At 47.3% G+C, this 18,662-nt stretch overlaps 8 protein-coding genes across 8 annotated transcripts; 3 read left to right on the top strand and 5 right to left on the bottom strand.

The window, feature by feature from the left end:
* Positions 1-299: 299 nt before the first annotated feature.
* BC939DRAFT_199868 (WD40 repeat-like protein) lies at positions 300-2,429 on the bottom strand. Its single transcript, XM_051550601.1, has 7 exons — positions 2,313-2,429; positions 1,860-1,904; positions 1,717-1,741; positions 1,528-1,618; positions 1,278-1,429; positions 1,090-1,179; positions 300-1,000 (listed from the first exon to the last, which is right to left on the bottom strand). The coding sequence occupies exons 1-7, from the start codon at positions 2,313-2,315 to the stop codon at positions 462-464; spliced, it is 945 nt and encodes a 314-aa protein (XP_051411134.1). The 5' UTR covers positions 2,316-2,429; the 3' UTR covers positions 300-461.
* Positions 2,430-2,577: 148 nt separating this feature from the next.
* Positions 2,578-4,999, top strand: BC939DRAFT_398323 (chaperonin-containing T-complex theta subunit Cct8; the record flags this gene model as incomplete). Its single annotated transcript, XM_051552419.1, has 8 exons — positions 2,578-2,628; positions 2,799-2,889; positions 2,996-3,132; positions 3,247-3,391; positions 3,499-3,753; positions 3,843-4,441; positions 4,531-4,818; positions 4,931-4,999. 8 exons carry the CDS (start codon positions 2,578-2,580, stop codon positions 4,997-4,999), a joined length of 1,635 nt encoding a protein of 544 aa, XP_051411133.1.
* Positions 5,000-5,368: 369 nt separating this feature from the next.
* Positions 5,369-8,283, top strand: BC939DRAFT_487232 (amidophosphoribosyltransferase). Its single transcript, XM_051559347.1, has 6 exons — positions 5,369-5,636; positions 5,743-5,872; positions 6,285-6,370; positions 6,495-6,717; positions 6,818-7,194; positions 7,296-8,283. Exons 1-6 carry the CDS (start codon positions 5,541-5,543, stop codon positions 7,923-7,925), a joined length of 1,542 nt encoding a protein of 513 aa, XP_051411132.1. The 5' UTR covers positions 5,369-5,540; the 3' UTR covers positions 7,926-8,283.
* Positions 8,274-9,582, bottom strand: BC939DRAFT_454919 (mRNA splicing factor). Its single transcript, XM_051556128.1, has 3 exons — positions 9,411-9,582; positions 8,675-8,834; positions 8,274-8,529 (listed from the first exon to the last, which is right to left on the bottom strand). The coding sequence occupies exons 1-3, from the start codon at positions 9,500-9,502 to the stop codon at positions 8,383-8,385; spliced, it is 399 nt and encodes a 132-aa protein (XP_051411131.1). The 5' UTR covers positions 9,503-9,582; the 3' UTR covers positions 8,274-8,382.
* A 2,537-nt stretch (positions 9,583-12,119) lies between these two features.
* On the bottom strand, positions 12,120-12,526 carry BC939DRAFT_504161 (uncharacterized protein; the record flags this gene model as incomplete). Its single annotated transcript, XM_051560489.1, has 2 exons — positions 12,120-12,157; positions 12,220-12,526. 2 exons carry the CDS (start codon positions 12,524-12,526, stop codon positions 12,120-12,122), a joined length of 345 nt encoding a protein of 114 aa, XP_051411130.1.
* A 24-nt stretch (positions 12,527-12,550) lies between these two features.
* On the bottom strand, positions 12,551-14,163 carry BC939DRAFT_504160 (uncharacterized protein; the record flags this gene model as incomplete). The annotated part of the gene is made up of 3 exons (XM_051560488.1): positions 12,551-12,773; positions 12,873-13,707; positions 13,836-14,163. The coding sequence occupies 3 exons, from the start codon at positions 14,161-14,163 to the stop codon at positions 12,551-12,553; spliced, it is 1,386 nt and encodes a 461-aa protein (XP_051411129.1).
* A 2,783-nt stretch (positions 14,164-16,946) lies between these two features.
* Positions 16,947-18,493, bottom strand: BC939DRAFT_454909 (uncharacterized protein). The gene is made up of 3 exons (XM_051556126.1): positions 18,470-18,493; positions 17,919-18,025; positions 16,947-17,412 (listed from the first exon to the last, which is right to left on the bottom strand). Exons 2-3 carry the CDS (start codon positions 18,019-18,021, stop codon positions 17,129-17,131), a joined length of 387 nt encoding a protein of 128 aa, XP_051411127.1. The 5' UTR covers positions 18,022-18,025; positions 18,470-18,493; the 3' UTR covers positions 16,947-17,128.
* BC939DRAFT_454910 (uncharacterized protein) lies at positions 17,946-18,483 on the top strand. Its single transcript, XM_051556127.1, has one exon. It carries the CDS (start codon positions 18,207-18,209, stop codon positions 18,441-18,443), a length of 237 nt encoding a protein of 78 aa, XP_051411128.1. The 5' UTR covers positions 17,946-18,206; the 3' UTR covers positions 18,444-18,483.
* Positions 18,494-18,662: the final 169 nt, after the last annotated feature.

The raw sequence follows: 18,662 nt of genomic DNA, 5'->3' as shown, positions 1-18,662 counted from the left end.
CCATGTGCATCCTATTTTTACATGAAGACGAGACACTTTTTGTCAGACCTGAACTTGGATGCTCGCATTTTATTATTTCGTACGTTGGTGCTTCTTTCTAGGCATCAACAATGGTCCGAACGCCATGTCCGTTGACCAGCGAGAGTCACGTGCCACCATCCATACCATGCCATAGCCTTTTTGAATGTATGGTAAAGTGGCTTTCATAGTGCTGAGGCAGTTGCATGCGGACTAGCAGGGTCGATTCAAAGACAACAGGCACCATGTCACATCATATCGTAGACTGGCACCGTTGAAAGACTAGTGAAAATATCGGAGCACGGTAGTATTATGCACAGCGGCATTGAAGCATTGTATGTATTGCGATATTTATTGGACGCAAAAGTATCTACTCTCCTAAAAATCTCTTCATCGTTTTATCCTCAAAGCAGGCGAAGGAAACGAAAATCGTCCTACATCACCTAGTTTCCACCTGCCAGGTTCTTCTCCTCCATCTCGCTCACGCACTCCCACTCGCCGCTCAGGTTCTCCTTCCAGAGCGTCACCTTGTTATCGCCGCATGACACCGCCAAGATATTGCCGCTCAACGACCAGCTCACACGCCAAACCACATCAGCAAACTTCTCGTCACGAAGGGCCTTTTTCTGCCAGGGCGAGTTCGGGGTATCTTGGGTCCAGATTAGCACAGTCTTGTCCTGTGAGCAGCTAGCAAGGTAGCTCTTGGGCACTCCAATGTTGGGGGCCCAGGCCACATCACGAACCCAGTCAGTGTGACCCTCGAGAACATCCTCCTCCTTCCATGTCTTCGTGTCCTCTCTGTAAGCCCAGATCTTGACCAAGTTGTCGCATCCTCCAGTGCAAAAGCGTTTTGTTACTGGAGCCTTGCCGCTGTTAGGACCCTGCGAGATTAACGAGCCAGGGACAGTTGCAGGTGCCCATCCGACAGAGTTGCATCCAATTGCATGTGCATCCAACAATGCAGTGTCCCACGATCCGTCATCTAAAAGCGATTCAAAAACATCTCGAGTCAGAAATTTGAAGGGTCAATGGGTCCATTGATCAAGCGGAGTGCTGGGAAAAACTCTTTACCTTTGAACGAAAGAACAGAGACCCGACCATCCGAGGAAGCACAGGCCAGGAGAGGTCCGAGCTCATGGGGAGCCCAGGCGACAGAGTTTACTGATTATTCGTACAATAAAGGTCTTTAACATTGTATTCTTCATGGCTCCAACTGCATCCTGAGAAAGAAAGAAAAATCCCCCTGCTGTGAGAATTACCTGAGGCGGTATGCTGAGCATGCTCCTTGATACGCGACCACTGACCGTTCTGCTCTCTCCAAACAAAGACCTTGCCGTCATACGAGCAAGAGGCCAAAATGCAGCCGAACTTCGGATGGGCCCAGGAAATTTGCCAGACTGGTCCCTCATGCCTGTAAAGATCGGCCATATTTGAAAATGCTGTCAGTTTTCGAAGTTTCTTCCGATACCTCATGTCCATGCTCGTCCTGATCACATCTACTTCACATACCCTTTTAAGGTATCTGCCAAGCGGTGGTTTTCGCCATCGACATCGAAAATGCGGATGGAGCGATCCGACGAGCATGTAGCGAGACGCTTGCCTATTTCGAACAGATTATAGATTATGCATTAGTACCAGGACCAGGTCTGTAGAGGTCAATTAACCAAGATAACTGCGAAGCTAGGAGCTCTTGCTCACCATAGTAGTCGTATTGAGCGTCATGCTAAAGTCGAGAAGTATCCAAAAAAAAAGACAGCATAAGTGGCATGTTAGTTCTTGATCTGCTGCCACCATTGCTGAAAGGATACGCGATAGATCAAGCATTGGTTCCAATTGCTTACAATCATGTCTTCATGCTGGGTTTCCAGCGTGTGTTGAGTAGCAGCCTATTGTATAGGAACAACATTGCAACGGTACAGATCAGTTCTGGGGACGAACGACAAGAGATGACTTTTCGCCTGGAAGAATTGGACTCCATTACTACACGCGTAGGTCGACTGCTGCCCTGTCATTGCTGAAGACGTCTTTGGAAGTGTAGGCACGAAAAATATATCCATCCAGACGATCGTACAAAAACTATATCCATAATGCTGGGTTCCTGCCAGAGTCCAAAAGGCATTGTCTCCTTATACTGCTCCCTGTTTCTTGCTTTCATCTGAAAAAAAAAAAGATTCCAACGCGACCGAGTTAACGGCCGAGGGTCCAGCAGTTGTGATGACGACGTCGCTCGTCCCGGCCGCAATAGTGGTGATGGTGTTGAAAGCGACTCCGCAACAAGCTTGTCGATAGCTTACCATGGTCGATGTCTGTGTCGCTGTTTGACAGAAAGGAGTGGATGTGGTTTGATGAGAGAAGTGAGCTGCCACGTCAAAAGGTCGTCCCTTTTTGAGGCGGTAAGTGCTGGTCCAATAAAGAGCTGCCCTGCACTCGAAGCGCGACTTGCTTTTTTGGTGACGACAACAGCAATGAATGCTTCCTCGGCCTTCTTTTTGAGATCACCTTCTCTCAACTCGACCAACCTCACCACCACCTTCCCGCTTCATCCAACCCCCCGACACCATGGCTCTTCGCATCCCTCAGGGAACACAAATGCTCAAGGATGGCTACAAGGTACAACCACGACTGCATCAGCTCGTATCGGCGCTGATCAGCATCACAGCCAGGAACAGCATCTGGGAAACTGATCAGTGAAAGAAGGCACAGCATCTTAAAAAAAACGCGCATCCAAGATGAAGGCATTACTGACTCATTCTTCTTCATCTGTCATTTCTCTCCAATAGCACCTTCAAGGTGTTGATGAAGCTGTCCTCCGCAACATCACGGCTGTCCATGACCTCTCTGAGATTACCCGTACCTCCTTTGGTCCCAATGGTATGTGCAACAACACGACGCTCAAATGGCGTAGCAAGACCAATACTTCCAATGCCTGCGTGCACTCTCATCTAACACTCCACCAATGTTTTCAACCCTATTGCAGGCCGCAATAAGATTATTATTAATCACATGGAGAAGCTCTTTGTGACCAACGATGCCGCCACCATTATCCGCGAGCTCGAAGTTGTTCACCCAGCAGCTAAGTTGTTGGTCATGGCCTCGCAGCAACAAGAAGCTGAGGTAGATCGCATGGAAACCAATATTGACTGGATTCATCGCCCGCCTTTTTCACCCTCGGAAAACTTAAGCTGACAACGCAATCGGTATATGTACATCCTTTGATATCCGATATAGATGGGGGATGCCTCCAACTTGGTCAGCATCATTACAGGAGAGCTTCTGCAAAAGGCTGAGCACTTGCTTCGCATGGGCCTTCATCCCAGCGACATTGTTCAGGGATACGAGGTTGCTTTGACTAAGGCTCTGGAGATTCTTGAGGGTACGCCACGCGGCATCCGCAACTTCGTGAAGCTCTTGACCTATATCACAAATTGCCTACTTTGGAGCTTGAATTTAACAGATTGCAATGCCTCGACATTCAATTAGAGCTTTCGGTGGAGGAAATTAAGAATGTGCAGACCAAGGACGACCTTGCCAAGGCTGTTCGCTCGTCCATTGCTGCCAAGCAGTACGGAAACGAAGACATGTTGACCGATCTCGTTTGCGAGGCCGCCCTTGCTGTCATGCCCAAGGATGCCTCCACTTTCAACGTCGATAGTGTCCGTGTTGTCAAGATCATGGGAAGCAGTCTTTATGAGAGCCGTGTCGTTAAAGGAATGGTTTTCGGTCGCTCCCCCGAGGGTATGTTTAGGGCCTCTGCGTCCCAGCAATCATTAGCTGCTTTGTTTGTTTGCATGAACCTGATCAGTAGTACATTCGAATCACAATAGGTGTTATTACCAATGCTAAGAAGGCCAAGGTCGCCATTTTCACATGCCCCTTGGATGTCGCCCAGACGGAGACTAAGGGAACTGTTTTGATTCATAACGCCAATGAGATGCTCGACTTCACCAAGGGAGAGGAGAAGCACATGGAGAGTATGCTGAAGGGAATTGCTGACGCCGGTGTTAAGGTCGTTGTCACCGGTAACGCTGTTGGTGAGCTCGCTCTCCACTACCTCAACAGATTCGGTATCATGGTCGTCAAGGTGTTGTCCAAGTTTGACCTGAGACGTCTGTGTAGAGTGACGGGTGCCACTGCACTAGCCCGTGTCGGTGCTCCCATGGCTGAGGAGATGGGATTCTGCGATATTGTCGAAAGCGTTGAGATTGGTGGCGACCGTGTTACGGTGTTTAGACAGGAGGAGGAAATCTCAAAGACTGCCACAATTGTCATCCGTGGTGCTACGCAGAACCATTTGGACGATGTCGAGCGCGCTTTGGATGATGGTATCAATGTGATCAAGGCTCTTGTCAAGGATCCTCGTCTTGTTCCAGGAGCTGGCGCCTCAGAGATGGAGCTCCTCAAGCGCCTGTTAGCTGTTGGAGAGGTATGCTTTGTCTGAAACGGACTACTGTTTACAATCAATGGTTTGCAGATATGCTGACATAGAACTCATTTGCTCTCTCGATCCATTAGAAAACCCCTGGTTTGAACCAGCACTCGATCAAGAAGTTTGCCGAGGCATTTGAGGTCATTCCTCGCACGCTGGCTGAGAACGCAGGCATGGATGCCACGGAGGTGCTTTCGAAGTTGTATGCCTCTCACCATGCAGACGACAGCGGTGTGATGGGTGTTGACATCGAGAGTGAAAAGAATGGACTTTTGGATGCACATGGAGCCGGTATCTACGATGTCTTGTCAGCCAAGGCTCATGCCATCCGCCTCGCAACAGAAACCGCAATGACCGTCCTTCGTGTAGATCAGGTACGTTTCTTGGCACTACTATTGACATTAATCCGCGGTGCCTTGGTGCTCTGTGTTGTTATGGCCCCTGTACTAACTGAACTCCTTCTTGATTCTTTATCCTCTATAACAGTTGATCATGTCGAAGGCTGCAGGTGGACCTGTTGCACCCAAGCAGAAGCAGCATTGGGACGAGGATTAAATGAGAATCTGATCGAAGTAGTGGGAAAAGAGATGCAGGTGCATATTTGTTTTGTCTTTAGATAGCTGTGCTGAGCCATGTTCATATTAAAAAACAAAAGCGCGCGAGGCACGTAAACAACTTAAAAGCTGGTAACAGTGGTCTGCAATGTCAATCTGAGATCCTCGATGACCTTCAATGGGTCCTTCAAGGACATTTGGTTCTGTTCGGGGGTCCAGACGACAAGACGCTACACGAAGTGCAGCAGTGTACGTGCAGCACGTACACGGCCTTTGCTCAGGAGTTTGTAAACATCCCAAAAAGGAAGTTGGTGGGGTAAAGGATCGAGGAGCACAAAAGATTTTTTTTTCCTTCTTTTTGTCCTGATCAGCTTCTTTCTTGCTCTACTCACTCTTCCTCCTCCAACAACCCGTCCCCTTCACCACTCCATCCGTCTCTCCTCCGACCTTTGTCTGTCCCTGACAACGACGCCCTTACCCTCTCCCGCTTAGCTTTTCCTTTTGACCTTACCCATTTCCTCGCACACCTTCGCAGTAACGACATGTGTGGAATCACTGCTTTGCTCTTGGCCGATCACAACTTGATGGCCAGCCCTGAGTTGCATGAGGGCCTCGGCATGCTCCAACATCGTGGCCAGGCAAGTTCATCCTTATTTTTGTTTGAAAATGCATATTTGGTTCCTCAATTGGCCATTGGCAACTAGGTCTGACACCTTTCTTTTCTTACTGGACAATTGATGACAGGATGCGGCCGGTATTGTCACCTGCGGAAACAAGGGCCGCCTGTACCAGATCAAGGGCAACGGCATGGTTCGTGATGTGTTTGATCAGCCCAAGCTGGAGCAGCTTGTGGGCAGCATGGGTGTTGGTCATGGTATGTGCGAGTTTTTCTTTTATGCATACTAGCTATGATGGATTATCATTCCTCTTTGTTTTGCTTCCCCGCGTTTGCATTCTTTATCCCCCGTGAGATCGTGGGATCGGACCTGAGACTATCTTTTTTCTTCCTCTGTCAATGGCGTTTCTGGCAGGGAAAGTGCTCCCCACATTTTGTCACTTTCTTCTTTTGTACACTCTCTACTAAGACCCCGCTCTTTTTACATATTTTTTTCAGCCCCAGCTCGTCGAATGAGAGCTGAGGTTGGAACGAAAGATGCGGGCAGGCAGCGATGGAACTCAATCCGTTTAATTTTTAATTTTATTTGTTTTTGTTATCCGTACTAAACAGATCTTTCTCCTTTCTTTTCTATGTTGACCATGACTAATGTTTTTCTTGCTGTGAACAGTCCGTTATCCTACCGCTGGATCGTCCTCGATGTCGGAAGCGCAGCCCTTCTACGTCAACAGCCCCTATGGAATCGTCTTTGCCCACGTATGTCCTGAACAACAGAGTGTCCAGTTAATGTTCTGATGAGAAACTAACCTTAATATCAGGCGCCGCTCAGCTAACCACAATCTCCGATGGCGTCTTCCTTGGCATCTTTTTTTCACAATAGAACGGAAATTTGGTCAATGCCGACGAGCTGCGCACATTCCTCGACCAGGATGCCCATCGCCACATTAACACAGAGTCCGACTCGGAGTTGCTTCTCAATATCTTTGCGAACAACCTACAGAAGATTGGCAAGTTTCGTATCAACGAAGAGGATATCTTTAGCGCGATCAAGGGTATCTTTGATGTCTGTCATGGTGGATACGCCTGCGTTGCCATGATTGCTGGTAAGACGGTCGTGGAAATCCGCAATGGATTTATATTTTATTCCCTTTATGGTACGATGGAATACTGACTAATTCTTGGTACTCGACTTTTCCGCTGTAGGATTCGGAATCATTGGTTTCCGTGACCCCCATGGTATTCGTCCAATTGGTTTCGCCAAGCGCGCATCTCCCAAGGGCACGGACTACATGTTCGCGTCGGAGAGTGTTGTGTGCGATGGATGTAGCTTCCACGATTTCGAGGACCTTAGGCCCGGCGAGGCGGTGATTGTCAACAAGAACGGTGTGGTGACAAGGCGTGAGCTGGTTCCTGAGGCCAACTTTTCACCCTGTATTTTTGAGTACGTCTACTTTTCTCGCCCGGATTCAATCATTGATGGGATCTCCGTCTACAAATGCCGCTTGGCTATGGGCGAGGCTCTGGCGGATCAGGTCTTGAAGAAATTGGGACCCAATCACGATGTGGATGTTATTATTCCAGTAAGTTTATCGGTCCTCTGTTTGAATGATGATACAATTGTCCTTGGATGTCACATTATGTGCGACTGACAAGTTTTTGTTTGTATTTCTTTCGTACATAGGTCCCCGATACCAGCCGTGTGGCAGCTCTGCAGACGGCCTACAAGCTGGACATCACCTACCGTGAGGGCTTTATCAAGAACAGATACATCGGACGCACGTTCATCATGCCTGGACAGGCGATGCGCAAGAAGACAGTTCGTCGCAAATTCAATGCGATGTCGCTCGAATTTGCTGGCAAGAACGTGTTGATTGTGGATGACTCGATCGTCCGTGGCACAACGTCGAAGGAGATTGTGCAGATGGCCCGCGATGCCGGTGCGAAGAAGGTGTACCTGGCGTCATGCGCACCTGCTATCCGATACCCGAATGTCTATGGCATTGATATGCCCTCTCCCAAGGAGCTAATTGCGTTCAACAAGGACGAGGATGAGATTGCTGAGGCCCTGGGTGCGGATAAGGTGATCTTCCAGAACCTGGAGGGATTGGTGGTATCGTGCCAAAAATTCAACCCAAGCATTACCTCGTGGGATGCGTCGGTATTTGATGGCAAGTATATTACGGGCAAGGTTGATGAGGCATACTTGCAGCATCTTGAGGATCTGCGGGCGGATGGAAAGAAGGCCACGTTTGAGAACACGCAGAGTCCAGAGACCCTGGGACTGTACAACTTCAACCTGCAGCTCAAATAAGGCGCGCTCGTTCGATCGTTTCGCTACACTTTGACTTGGTCTTTTCTTTCATGTATTTATTTCAACAATATCGACATTCAAACAACTACATCAGCAATAACAATAACAACAACAAACATCAGAAATATTATGCATAGTTCCTCCGCCGACCACCTCTAACAATCTGGCATATCTCAAGCACAGCATGAGGGACTTCAGCACACACGCGTTTCGAGGTGTAGCCGATTTATTCCTCTATCCGTTTGTTTCTTTTGTCCTCGTTCTCTCTTCCCTTTTCCTCATCGCGCTTCCATTTCGCTCTAGATATCTACATATATTACATATATATATATATATATTCATTAAAAAGCTGTATAATATCGTATTTTTCTCGTTTTTCTTTATTATCGTTGACGATGGTGTTGTTGAATATAGTACAATGATGCGGAGATAGAAAAAAATCCTTCGAATTATGACGCTACGCCATGCTGAGGTCGTGAGGTCTCTCTCGTCGGATAAGTTCAATAATGGCGGCACGGGTCTTCTTTTCGAGCTTGAGTAACTTGGGCTCGACATCGCGCTTCAAATCCCAGTTTGGTTTCTTAGGCGCCAGCGTGAAAATGTCCTAGAGCATAAGAGCAGCAACAAACAAGAAAAATAACAGGAAGGGTTCATTAATATCGGGTCATTTCGTTCTCGTCCCGTAGAGAAATATGGGAAGGCACATGTAGATAACGATCCGTTCCATGAGATGAAAACGCGATACGTACGACATCCTTGGCTCGCTTTTCTTCCTCTTCTTGAATAACTCTTTCGACAACACCCTCCATCTTCTTCTCGACGGTGTCGCCGATATCGGCAGTGGTGGTAATATTCGAATCATCAGCTTTCAGTTCACCGTTGAGCGGCGTGTAGTTGCGAAATGACAGACTATGGATAAGGTAGTAGACGATACAAGAGAATAGGAAAGGAGAGGGGTTTAGTAAGATCGAAGCGTCATGCAGAGATAAAGAAATCGGTAGTGCTGTAGATAATTGATCCCTGCTCCTCTGAATCGTTCGCTTGTTGTCTAGAGGATACTGAGACGCCATGTAAGAGATAGTCGATAGATGATGGATTTTCCCGCCGCCAATTGCCCCTAGCTCTTTTGTGTCGCTCGCTCGTAGTCTAGAGAATACCGAAGAGCGACACAGTGAGTGTTGAAAGATGTCATATCGTAGGTGCTGGGCATCCTCCACTTGTGTCGCAGCGATGGCAAGCGAATTAGTTCCTGAATAGTTCGAATGCAGGATAGTAGGTTCTTGACTTATGTAGTGTCATTGATATGCTGTATTGTTCTTTGATAATCCATTGCTGCGCGAGTCGCCTTCGAGCTGTATCAGTTGCCTTTTTGTGCTGTAGCATTAGCCCTCCACTATTCCAAATGCGGGTCCTGATAGTCCTTTTCGTCCACAGATACTAGAGAACATAAGTCGGCAAGTAAGGTCCTGATTGCACTTGCGTTACCTGACATCCTTGTTTCCATTGCTTGTCGACTCGAGTTTTCTCTTCTTAAGCTGCTCCAGTCTCTCCTTTCTCTTCTTGCTCTCGTCATCCATGGCGGTATTGTCTTTTGTATAAATGTGGGCTGATTCTGAATCTGATCAAGTTCGTTTTTCCCCCCCCCCCCCCCTCGCCCATTGTGACGTAGAAATCTTTATTTCCGCTCACTGGGGGCGATAACTGGTATCTGATATATAACGGTTGACTGCGCGCATCATACACGATAAGCAGAATGAAAAGGTCTACCTTTTCTTGGAAGCGTGGTTAATTCAACTTCGTGCGTAGTCAAGTCCACGACTCTCTTCTCCAGTGGGGGTATCCCTAGTTCTTGCAGAGACATGTAGTGCATACATTCTCCTAGAAAATCTTTCTTTCAGTTTGCACTTCGAACAAGCGGCCTAAAAAAAAGCGGCTTCCCGAGTACCAAACCCACTCTATTAAGTTTATTAGAGAACAACAGACAATAGATCTTAAGTAGTGAACTAATCTTAAGTATAGTGTTACTGAATAAATAATGCGTGAATAGGATAAGTCGAACGACCAAGTGTCTCCACGCCTTGTCGAATCCTAGACTTGTACAGTACTTTGAAAAAAGTTACGTTTTTTGCAATTTACCTTTTTGTTCAACATTCTATCATCTTAACACTCAATACTCCCTAGCCGAATGCTATAGCCGTAGCACTGTGCTTCCTATCTTTGGGGGTCTCAATGCTCTGGTGTTTATCCAGGTGAAGAAAGAAATGATAGAATACAGCGACCTCATTGAAACCATTTTTCAAGTGCAGCCAGTCTTCAGTGTCACGCCATTGCTCAGCAGTCCAATGTAAATGGTCGCGAGCGAACTTGGACCGATCCTTGCTTTGATCGTCCTCAGATCAGGCTTCTTAGGCTTGGCGCATCCTTTTAATCCACCTTATCTAAGGTAGTTCCGGATGGTCTGCACATGGACGTGAACACCTTGTGTCGAAAGAACAAGTTCCTGACCATCATGTGGAGTTAAAAATTTTCTGCCAGGCATTTTCCGGGCTAAAGAGTCATAGTGGCCTTGGAGACCTTTCAAGGCCTGCATCTTTTCTTGATGAAAATATAGTATTTGTAAAGTCCCCTGGCCTTAGATACCATTCCGACCGATATACGAAGGGCTTAAGAGACAATTTTTCCTTATTTGAGGAAGGCAAGAGCTTTCGCTTTGGTTGATTCCGGCAGGGACTTCACGTTAAGGCACAAAGCTGTAGAGAGTGAATATGAGGGGGAATCCAATGTTGTAGTAATGTTCAATCGGCGGTTGAGGATGTAAAGTACAAAGAGCGGAGCTATTGAGGTTGAGGTTCTTATATGCCAAAAAAAAAAAAAAAACTCACGGAGACTTTAGGATTTCATAGAAATCCATAGAGACATAAAATCGTTCTCGAGGCTTGCATAGTGGTGAACGTAATACCGGGGTATAGTCTTCTGAGGTCCAGGAGCAATCGAATGTACGAGCGCGAAGCCATGAGGAAAAAAGAACTTTTTTTTGCGCGCTGAAGAAGCAATATTTAGGAAAGGGACGCGACGAGCGTCCCGATCATCTGGTCTTCTTTCTGCAAGGATTGGTTGACAGGAACTTCAGAGTCACTTACTTCAAGATCAAACAGGGATTGCAACCCTTGGAGCTCTCTGGCTATGAGAAGGAATTGGCATTCGAGGTTGCAATGATCATGGTCACTGAGATAATTGATGGAAAGGTACTCGCAAACGGAGGCATGCAAGGGACTTACAAATAAATCAACGCACATGTAAACTACTCAATCTACTATGTCTACTTACTTTATTTACTGCCCTACCAGGCAAGAACCATTCTGCTAATTCTACCACTAATCCTACCGAATCCTCTACTAATTCTACTGACACCTGTCCACCTGTCTACCTTGGTGGTGTTCCGTAAGCGGCGGCAAAAAAAACGCGTCAGTAGAAATGTCTGCGAGTGTCCGCGAAGAAGAAAGGTGTAGGATTAGTAGGGTTAGTAGCGGCTTCAGTAGGATCAACACACCACTTGCACAACCATGGCATGCGCAAGTCCTGTCAAATACAATGGTCATATAAAACATGAGGGCGCCCATGACCCGCTTGCAGCTAGAGGGCCGGAATAGTAAGGCGGTGCCCAAAATACCCTTTGCTATGATGTCGAGTATACCCTTTTGCTGATCTGGAATAGAGTGTTAGTGGCACATACACCGAGGCGGAAAGGCCTACGGGGCTATGCCGCTGGACATGGTTGCACTTCCTGGACCTTGTGTCAAAAAAAAAAAAAAAAAAGATAGTTCGGCTCGTTCGTGGCTTCAGGAACGATATAAACCTTTATGGCGGATAGATGGTGAAAATTACAGAAATTGTCAGCTATCTTTTTTTTTCAATTTGGAGCGACATTTAGGGGATACACATCATGTCAGTATTCGTTTCAACAGTGAATAGCAGTATGTCGATTTATTTCTGTGCATTTCGTTGCAATTTCATTCTTGTTTCCAACAAGAGAACGAGCAATTGATTGCTTTGATGCTTTGTAGAGTGGAGGAAAAGAATCGGCATTCGAACAGTTCCCCCTTGAGTTAGGCCAGCAGCTGAATAGTCTTGAGCAAATATCCCCATTAGCATGACAGCAAATTCCATCTCTTGGGTGGAGGGTGGCGTCTTGGCTCAAAGCGATGGTTTTTCTCCTATCTCGGGACGCAACGCTGTACGAGAACAAGGTTAGTAGAATTTGACTTGACATGTATCATGAACTATGGCTACTTACCTTCTGGCCAAGGCATTGTATCAAGCAGCGACTCCAACTCTTCCGCCTCGTGCTTCAGAAATCCTTTCACTCTTGTGAATTCCGAGCGTCCAAAGTCGATGAAAAAGAACTGCGAGTCTTCACCATCGCGCCGTACCACAATGTTGTGCGGCCGAATATCACCATGCAGGACACCCAGCCTGTGGATTGCTGACAGTGCCGCCCGGATCTTGCCTCGATCAGATGAATCCATGTGTTCATCGCAGAGGTCAGTCCCCATAAACTCCGTGACCAGAATCATCTCCAGTCCATATGCTATTCCGGCCATCTTCAACCTGGGTACCCAACGCCCTTACAGCTTCTGCAGAACCTGGTAAACCCTTTCCTCATGCTCCAACTCATGAACAGCCCCTCGCTGATTATATATGTCGGCTTTCTTAAGCACAACATCCTCGTTTGACCATGACGCCCGGAACGTACGGACACCTTCTTCACCTTGAGCAATAAGCTTCATGTTTTTGAAAACGGGGAAATCGGTAAGCTCTCGTTCCGTGACCCCTGACTGTTCCCTGGCTCTGTATACCACATAGTATAGGATAGGATGGTTAATCATCTATGGTAAAAAAAAAAAGAAAAAAATCCAGCCAGAATGCATCAACCTATTTGTTCTTTACCTGCTTCGCGTAAAAATCCTCTTCACTCCTCGTTTAAATCTTCCGCCAAGCCCTGGCTTCCAGTCACGATCACGTTTCGCAGCCCTGACTTTAGCCTGTTCGTCTGCGAGCATGCTGTTAACCGTAGGGCTATCGGGTCTGTCAGGCTGCCATTCATCGTCCTTGGCTGCCGTCCTGATCAACCACAAGTAACATTGAAGTAATGTTGGCTCTGTGCTGTCGAAGTGGATTGTAGGCGAGACTAAGATGTCGTCCTCATGCTCCCTGACTCTCTTGATAAACCAGGTCTGATCGTAGGTAGACAGTACGCCATATCGAAACCCGTTGAACCGTATGTATCCGAATATCTGCTTCAGCGCACCAGCCGGTCCTTGTGTCCGTGATCCTTGTGGCCGATAAGCGCTTCGATAATTGGTGCCTACATCCAAATGTAGGTAGGATGGCTTTTTCATTTCGATCGGAAACAATACCGAGTTGAAGTCATTCTGGCGTGAGCATACCAGGTCGGGTATACTATGTTGCAGGCTAACAGAACAGAAAGTGTTTGCAAAGGGGGGCAGGCTTTGGACGGCACCGACATCGCATTGGAAGATTTCGTGGAGACTTGGCTCGGCTACAAACATCCTGTCTGACCGAGATCTTGGACGTGGATAGGTTGGCTCAGTCTCAAGTGGCATTTGGCGCACCAGGGCTAAAAAATCATTCCATATGGCAACTGACGTAGAGGTCAACAAGTATGTGCGAGTCGAGTTGGTCGTTATTCCATGCGCCCTTTGGTTTATGTCGGTGACAGGTCCCAAAACATGTTGCACGAACTCGCGCTCTGATAAAAGGTCTGTATATTGAATTACAAGAAGAGCAGGAAAAGCGATAAGAAAATATTAGGTCAAGAATCAGTATTTCGCACAAAAAAACAGATACAGCACGCAAGTCCATGCACCAATGCAACTCGCGATGCATTACCTGGTCGTGGCCGCTGAACAATGATGTGGATTACTTCTTCAGGCGGCTCTTCTGTGAAGACCTTGGAGAGGCGAGTCGTCGGGACAAGCTCCGTCTTGGAATCGATCTCGTTCAGGAAGACCACATTGTGGATGTTGGCAGCGACGACAGGAACCGAGACACGCCAGAGCGTAAGCTTGTCTGCGTCGACATCAGCAAAAGTGACAGTTTTCTCGGCCTTGATGAGCTTCTTGAGGCTATACACGGTTTCTGTCGAGGGGATCTTGACGGAAAATGCATTCGACGTGGGTTCTCCATCGGTGAGACAGAAGAGAGTAAGGTCGGGCATGGTCGAAACTAAGGGTGATGGAGTGATCAGGCGGCGCAGTTCGTTGGCGTATGTAGGAGGACATGAGTGAAGAGAAGAGTGAAGAGCACAATGGCAGAAAAGAGAATGAGAGAAAAGGACAAGGATGAGACGAGGTCTGCCAAAGCGATGCGTCTTGTGCGTTGCCACTGTTTTTCAGGGCGTGCGACGATGGCTCATTCGCTCATTTGCAAACACAGCAATTTAAGGAACTTTGATCTGTCCACGGATCACCGTGCGCTGATTGTACGTACATCCACTGATGACATCTTGGCAAGGCATATTCACTTCCTAAACTACATCCTCACGGTCCATTGCCGTCCAGGTATGCTCGATATCTTGCCTGACGCCTTGTCGCGTTCATTCCCGTCAAGGATCAAGCTGCTGCTACAATCCAATGGCGAAGATCGACAAAGAACGCTTGCTTACATGCACACCCTTCAAAGTGAAGAGGCGGAAAGAGCAACCGTACCCGAAAGTGACACGGAAGAAGCAATGCACCAAGCGCACGTTCGTTAATCGCTGCAGAGGATGCCGGCGGTTTAACATTGCAAGAAAAGGGTATCGTCCTATGGAAGCAAATTACGCACACTATACCAGAAAGGTTGCCACTAGACCAGGCGCAGCCGGACACCCGGCAGCCTCCTGTTTTTATTTAATGAAGAGCCCCGGATCAATAAACACCACCTTGTCTATCTGCCACTCTTTTTTTAACGTCTCAAGAAAAAGGGGTTTGTTTTATCCCAGTCATCTTCACGGGAATTGTTATCGAGGCACTGAAAGGCAAGCCATATAACAACTCTCTCTCACTTGCAGTTCGTCGTAATCTGGAAGGCGTAGCGATGAAGTATCGAGCCTGCCTCGATCCTCGCACGCTGAATAAGCAATTGGTGGATACAAATGACTTTCCTATCCCTGTAATTAATGAGGTGCTGGACCGAGCAGCAGGCCACAGACACTTCATCACTCTAGATCTGTCCCAGGCCTACCATCGTCTGCCTCTGGGTGAACAAAGTCAGCCGCACACGGCATTAACGCATAACAACAAACAGTACATGTTTGCCTGTGCTCCCTTTGGACTGAGGCCGATGATAAGCATCTTTCAAAGGGGCATATCACAATTACTAAGAAACCACCACCTTGTATCAGTCTATGTAGACGACATTGTGAGCATGTTGAGCAAAATCAAGCTGGCCATTGACAGTCTAACGCGCGCCAAACTCATCATCAACAAAGGAAAGAGCCATTTCATGTGCACTTAAGTCGCCTTACTTGGCCTCGTTATTAATGAGAACGGAAGAAGCATCAACTCAGAGAAGGTGGCTAATGTCTCCTCATCGGCGCCACCTACTAACAGCAAAATGGTATAGAGATATCTTGGCATTGTTCAATTATTTCCGGGAGTACCATACCTCTGTACAGCACACTGGCTGCTCCTCTAGACAAACTGAGGAACGTCAGGAGGAACTTCAAACTAGATGGACTAGAGCCACATTGCTTCGATCAACTCAAAAAACTAATGACGGAGGTCCCGATACTATCATTCCCCAATTTCAAACAACCGTTCTATGTCGCCACAGATGCATCAAATCTAGGCATAGGTGCTGTGCTTTACCAATTACCAAACGGACCTGAAGATGAATCCAAAGTGAACTGCATATCCTTCATGGCTCGTGTGTTAAAGGCAGATGAATTCCATCAAACCTCTTTACATTCGGCTGTCAAAGACAGTAAGCGTTCTAGTATCAACGCTACTGTTCATAAACTATGCTCATACATGCCTCCCTTGTCATCGTGCACAAGCTGCGCGTAAGGATCTTTTAAATGTAGTGCACCTCCATACGCATTATCGAAACGAGCGAATATATGCATGTCGTGGTTATGCCTCTCTTCTTTCGGGAGCCTTTAGAGACGGAATGAATCATTGTATATTATGTCGCTGTCTTTGTAGTTCATGAAAGCATCCAGCCAGTGCGGCTCCTTGGCTTCGATGTTGCTGCCCTGAAACAGGATCCATGCGCAATAAAAATGCGAGAAGATGCTGGGAATGGAGAATGGTATATTAGCTTGTGCCAAAAGCCCGCTGAGGATCTCTTACACGAGCTCGGCTGGTTTAGCAAGTGGATGCGGTGACCAAAGATTGTGGAATACAAAATTGGCTCAATAAGCATGCCAGCACACCAAGAACAACTCTGAGAATAGAAAAGGGAGCGTAGTGGAGCATCCATGTTCGGTGCCCATACCTTTATTTGAACAACGGGAGACATGTCAAACACCAAGAGAGGGTGCATCATCTCATCATAGGCATGCCTTGGCTAGCGGGATAGAGGTGTCCCTTCGTTGTAACGAGGTTCCATGGCGGCATACGAGCTGGAGGTTATAGCTAACGGGCTGGATCCCGATGCAAGTGGTAGGGTAAGACACCGGTGAGGATGGAAGAGATCAAAGGCTCAACGGACCAGAGAAATCAACGTCGACTCCCAGTTTTTGATTGGGGGCTCATTAACGCGCGCCTGCAGCAGGAGCGTCTAGCTGCAGCCCATTGCCCATGCCTGGCGGCCAGGCAGCCTTGTCAGCTTAAGCTTTAATCTTGCCAGTGCATGACATCAAGAAAACGCGCCTGCAGAGACACATATCGTTTTTTTTGGTGCAACGAAAGAAACAGCTGTTCATTCCAAACACTATCCAAACAAAAACTATATGAGAAGAACACACTCGTACAACCATCCAGCGCACTTTTCAGAATTACACCCATAACGATCATATTTTTCTGCAGATTATAATAAACGTTTTATTGAGAACGCGCAAAGCCTTCACCTCAAAAACAACCACTCTTTTTTTTTTGTCTTTTTTCTTTTATATTCAGAGTTTGTTTGTTATGCTGCGAGACGCTGAAAAGTTCCACAAGTGAGAAAAAACCGCCCACGGACAAGGTCGTAACCATACTTTACTTCAGCTTCTTCTTGATACGGAGCTGGTTCGAGTGTCCACACTTCTTCTTGCGGCAGTTGGTCGCACGAGGAGGAAGGCGGGCATAGCACTTGCGGCAGATCATCTTGTCGCAGTTGAACTTGGAGGCCAGGGCCTTGAGCGAGGGCTCAATGATACCTCCACGAAGACGGAGAACCAAGTGGAGGGTCGACTCCTTCTGGATGTTATAGTCCGAGAGAGTGCGGCCGTCCTCGAGCTGCTTGCCGGCGAAGATCAGGCGCTGCTGGTCTGGGGGAATACCTGTTGGTATTGGGAAGAAAAAGTGCGGGAAAATCATGGTCAGCGTTGTATTTTTTGATTCAGACGCGTGGTAGATGTATGTCCTTGAGTATGTGGATGGTCATGTTGGAGATAGACAGGGTCCTGTAGAACGCGGTGTAAATTCACCAGAGTAAAATATACGTCGGTGCTAAAAGTGCACGTTGTCCTGACTGTGTGGCATGGTTCGTGGTAAAACTGCTTACTAAACGCGTTACTCGATGGTGATGATAATGAAAAGCCGTCGTGAAGTCCAATTATGCCAAGTACTCAAGTAAAAAATGTCGACGATGTGTGAAAGAGCCAAAATCCTCTATCTTTTGATGCCGCCGGCAGTAATATTTGAATTAAGTGCTGTTACTGGTAGCTGCTCCTTTGTTGTTGGCAAGCGCCCATTGTCGATAGCACTTCGTCGAAACGCGAGTCGAGAGTGAGAGGGAAGCGGGCGAGAAGCGAAAAAGCAATTAGTGTAGTGGAAGACAACGCACCCTCCTTGTCCTGGATCTTCTGCTTGACGTTGTCAATGGTGTCGGAAGACTCCACCTCGAGGGTGATGGTCTTTCCGGTAAGGGTCTTAACGAAAATCTGCATTTTCCTATTAACCATACAGGATACATAGGCAAGCGAAAGAAGATGAGTACTGGAGGTGTAAAGACGATCGCATCCAGAGCGGTGTATGATGCGATAGATCTGCTGGTCGGTACGATGGAATCCTGTCCTGGAACGCTTTTCTTGCTGCTTGAAGCGCCTATGATGTTACTGTCGCTACTGCTGTCATGTGGTCGTTTCCTAGATCCTTGGCATTGATCACTGTAAACGCGACAGCGTCCCTTTCGATCGTGTATGCTATTGAGCGTTGCATCCAGCCATTCCAGCGTCTCCAGCGATCTCGTCTCCAACACTGGACTCCAACGATTCAATCGCGACCAAGTATCCTGAAGCCGCATAATGATGCAATTTGCATAAATCGATTGGCGCTGTTGTCGGATGGATGCTTCCCCCCGATCGATTGATTCCGCATGGATGTATCTCTATGCACCTTTTTTTCGTACAAAGAAAGAGGAAGGAAAATGTGTCCCTGACAATGGAATCCACTTATCAAAAGTCCTGTTTCAAAGTCACGAATCGTCCACGCCAGCCAGACAGCCCTTTTAAGGGTGGTATTTCTACACCTCCACCTCGGTTCCAAGCATAGAAACACCACACACGCATCGACAGCACCAGCATCATCA

This window comes from Gamsiella multidivaricata (assembly GCF_025024155.1).
Source record: "Gamsiella multidivaricata strain RSA 2152 chromosome Unknown BC939scaffold_42, whole genome shotgun sequence".
NCBI classification, from domain to species: Eukaryota; Fungi; Mortierellomycota; class Mortierellomycetes; order Mortierellales; family Mortierellaceae; genus Gamsiella; species Gamsiella multidivaricata.
The sequence above is the reverse complement of the archived record's forward strand: the minus strand, read 5'-3'. Positions and strand labels throughout refer to the sequence as shown.